The sequence below is a fragment of the Austrofundulus limnaeus genome, unplaced genomic scaffold (genome assembly GCF_001266775.1).
Source record: "Austrofundulus limnaeus strain Quisiro unplaced genomic scaffold, Austrofundulus_limnaeus-1.0 Scaffold231, whole genome shotgun sequence".
In the NCBI taxonomy this organism is placed as follows: Eukaryota; Metazoa; Chordata; class Actinopteri; order Cyprinodontiformes; family Rivulidae; genus Austrofundulus; species Austrofundulus limnaeus.
Window position 1 is genome coordinate 120,186 of NW_013952633.1, and position 3,329 is coordinate 123,514.

Sequence of the window (3,329 nt, forward strand, 5' to 3'; positions counted from 1 at the left end):
CCCTTTCATATTCTTGGTTGCAGGTACAGGTTTGGCACATTATGCAATGACTCTACTACAGTTTTCAACTACTGAATACTGATAATGACCAGTCTATGCTGCTACTGACCATCTCATTTTGCCTAAAGATGTGTGAAACACGTACATTGAAGAAATGTTCAGGAAAATAAGTGGTCACTTTGCAGCACGGGAGGATTACTTTTAATTACAAAACGGGAAACCATTTTTTTGAAGTATGAGAATTTAACAAATGTGTATGCTTTTCAAAAAAATGTTACATTACAGATTTTTTAAAATTTATTATAGATGAACTAAAGCAAACCTTTGTTGGGTAGGGAGGTGAGAACTGATATTAAACAAATGTTTTCTTTAGTGGCTAAACAATACTTTTAGATTTTTTTTCTTATCATGATTTGACTAAATAAAATCTACCACTCAGAAGCAGCACAACGTATAATGTTGCAAGTCACTCAACAAATATAAGTTTGACAGGCTTTGTGAGAGTAGTGCACATTAATCACAACATAGAAAACACAAGATAAATAGGTTCCATTGTCACATTGAACAAAGAGTGTATTTTTGATATAAATACCATTTTTCTGTGTTTCTTTTCAGGGGCTGTATGAGCATAAACACTTTTTTTATTTAGATCATTTAAAAAATATACAATCAACAAACAAATACATAAATAAATAAATACATAAATAATCCCTTGTACCCTTCCAATGTTGATGGTCAGTCCATTATAATACTATCAGTTTATTATAATGTATATAGATATACTATAACAATGCTAAAATTACAAAATATATACCCTTTTAGAAAATGTCAAGTGCTTGACAAGTTTTGTTTTGTTTCCATTTATAATTTATATACATTAACAATGTTATATACACCCAGTCCTTATGGGTTTACACATCATACTGCAGCACTATTAGTTGCATACTGGTGACTGTCAAAACTGACTGAGGGGCTCCGTGTTGTCATATCAAACACTTACAGGTGTAGTTGCTTTCCTCACACATTCAAGCAAGTCTTAATCAAATACGCAGACAAAACAATAGAGCCTTGCAAATAAATTGTCCTGCCATTCTTTGTAGCGACACACATTCTCAATTCTTCTCAGTGATAAATGTGAAATACTCAATAAAGCAGCTCACACTCCTGCCCTTACAACAAAAATAGACGTGTAAGCATTTTTTTTCACTTTAAAACCTACAGTTTTATTTTAATTGTTACATTTTGCTTGCTCCTTTTTAAAAGGATAACGTTTTTATATTGTTGCACTCACATAGATAGTAACATTAGTTTGAACTCTTCATTTTGGACATGAAAACGGATTTTGGTGTAATGCCATTGTTTTGGTAATGGAAAAAGAAAAAAACAAACAAACWTCTGTTTTTATACTAAAACATCTTCCTTGTTTCAGTCCAGTTTCCTGTGTAACAGCTTATATAACCAAACAGCAGTGGTGCATCTTTATGTAATTGTGTGCTTTTAAGAGCAAACACAGGAGGCCATGAAGGGTCAGTGCTGTGTGTGCTGTAAGCTAATGCTTGCAAAGAAAACAATTAATCCTGTTTTATTTTATTTTTTGTCTGAAATACTGTTCTGAGCCTCCCAATGAAGTGCTAAAGAACAATATCTGAACACAAAAGGGTATTGTGGGGGTATTTTCAACATTTAATTTTCCTGCATTTCTTGAAAAAATGTTTAATTAAATGATAATCAACATTTCTTATTGGTTTATTTGTTTATTTTATCATTTTTTTGTTTCCATAGCCAACAGTAGAAGACCATAAAATATGTTGATTTTTGGCCTTAAAAGTGCATGCAATAAACGTAAACCACCATAAAATATATACAGTGTCTATACAAAAAAGCAATATCCATGAAAAGTGTCATTGTACTTTTGTCCACACATGAAAGATGCAATATATAATCGTACTAAAGTGTACGGAAAACATTGGAACAACACGGTTTATGAAAAAAAAAAGTTTAACATAGCTTTTATTAAAGTGCTTTAGATTTTAATGTCTTTGTTAAAAACAAAACAACACGTAAAAATAAAGAAAAAAATGTTGATTCAGAAGAATAGATCTGAGAGTACATGTGTTGTTTTATTTCATTTTGTGTTCCTTCAGCAGTTCTACTTAAACTGTCTATTTGGTTTGTATTTTTCTGTTATTTTGTTTCACTTGACTTAGATACATCAATTATTTGCTATTCTGAATCTTTCTCTAAAACTCCAKACTTATTTTTTGTCACCTTTTATATGTACTGTGTGAGTATTTGTAATGAATTGCCTTTGGAAGTGGTAAAAACAGCTTTTCTTTTAAACGTTGCTTTTGCGAGGGTTTAAAATTTCAACTAACTGAATTTAAAAAAATAAATAAATAAATAAATAAAACAAGACTTAAAACCATATTTATCTCTCACACAACCACTGCTTTTAAATACAATAAACTTTCTCACACCTGTTGAATGCAATGCTACAACATTTGCAATGTTTGTCAGGTTTAAAAAAAGTAAATTTTAAAGGGAAAAAATAATAAAAATATTTAAAAGTAAAGTTGGGGATTTCTCGGTGGGTCACTTTCTTCAAAATGTCATTTGCTGCATGGCGCAAAGCATATGCAGGAATGGAATGAACAGTAGGGTAAAACTGTATACATACCCGCGCCTAAAGATAGAGATAGGAGACCCAGTAGACCAGATTGAAGAGCGCAAAAGCAGTTGGGAAGAAGATACGTGCATACGAGTCTATCTTGGCAACGCGAATGTGCAACCTGCCATGCCGCCAGGCTCCGGAGCGGCAGTCTTCGAAACAGCAGAAGAAACTGGTGCAGTCCTTCCCATCGAGACATTCATAGCCATACTCCTCGTCTCGCTCTTGCATGTGTGTGGCGTTGTTCATTTGAATGGCTGTGGCTGAGCGTGGACGGATATCCACAGTTGGTGTCTGCTTTAAACAAAACAAAATGAGAGGTTAGACACCGATGGGACACGATAACACTTGTTAAAATGGTGGAATCCATTCAAGCCACCATTTTATTATATAAGTTTCATTTTGATCATTAAGCCATAATTTGGATCTTTAACTTGCCAATGGACCATCTTTATTGTCAAGACATTAAAAACAAACTTTTAACTACCAAATTATATGTTTGGCTTAAACATAGCTGACAGCTGGAGAAGTCATACTATTCAAAAYGTTGTCTATATTGCCTAATTTGGCAGAGTTACAAAGTTACCGAGTTACCACTGGGCAATACCCCTCTCTGGTTTATTTATGTTATTTTGTTGCAGCTGCACAACATTTAAAATGC

General features: G+C 33.1%; 1 protein-coding gene across 1 annotated transcript in view; it reads right to left on the reverse strand.

The window, feature by feature from the left end:
• Nucleotides 1-293: 293 nt before the first annotated feature.
• The window catches only part of gabrg2 (gamma-aminobutyric acid type A receptor subunit gamma2), a gene marked incomplete at its 5' end in the record, with an annotated part of 50,939 nt that continues 47,903 nt past the window's right edge, over nt 294-3,329 (reverse strand). Inside the window, 1 exon segment of the mRNA XM_014019783.1 lies at nt 294-2,965. Coding sequence (XP_013875237.1) covers nt 2,684-2,965 — 282 coding nt within the window.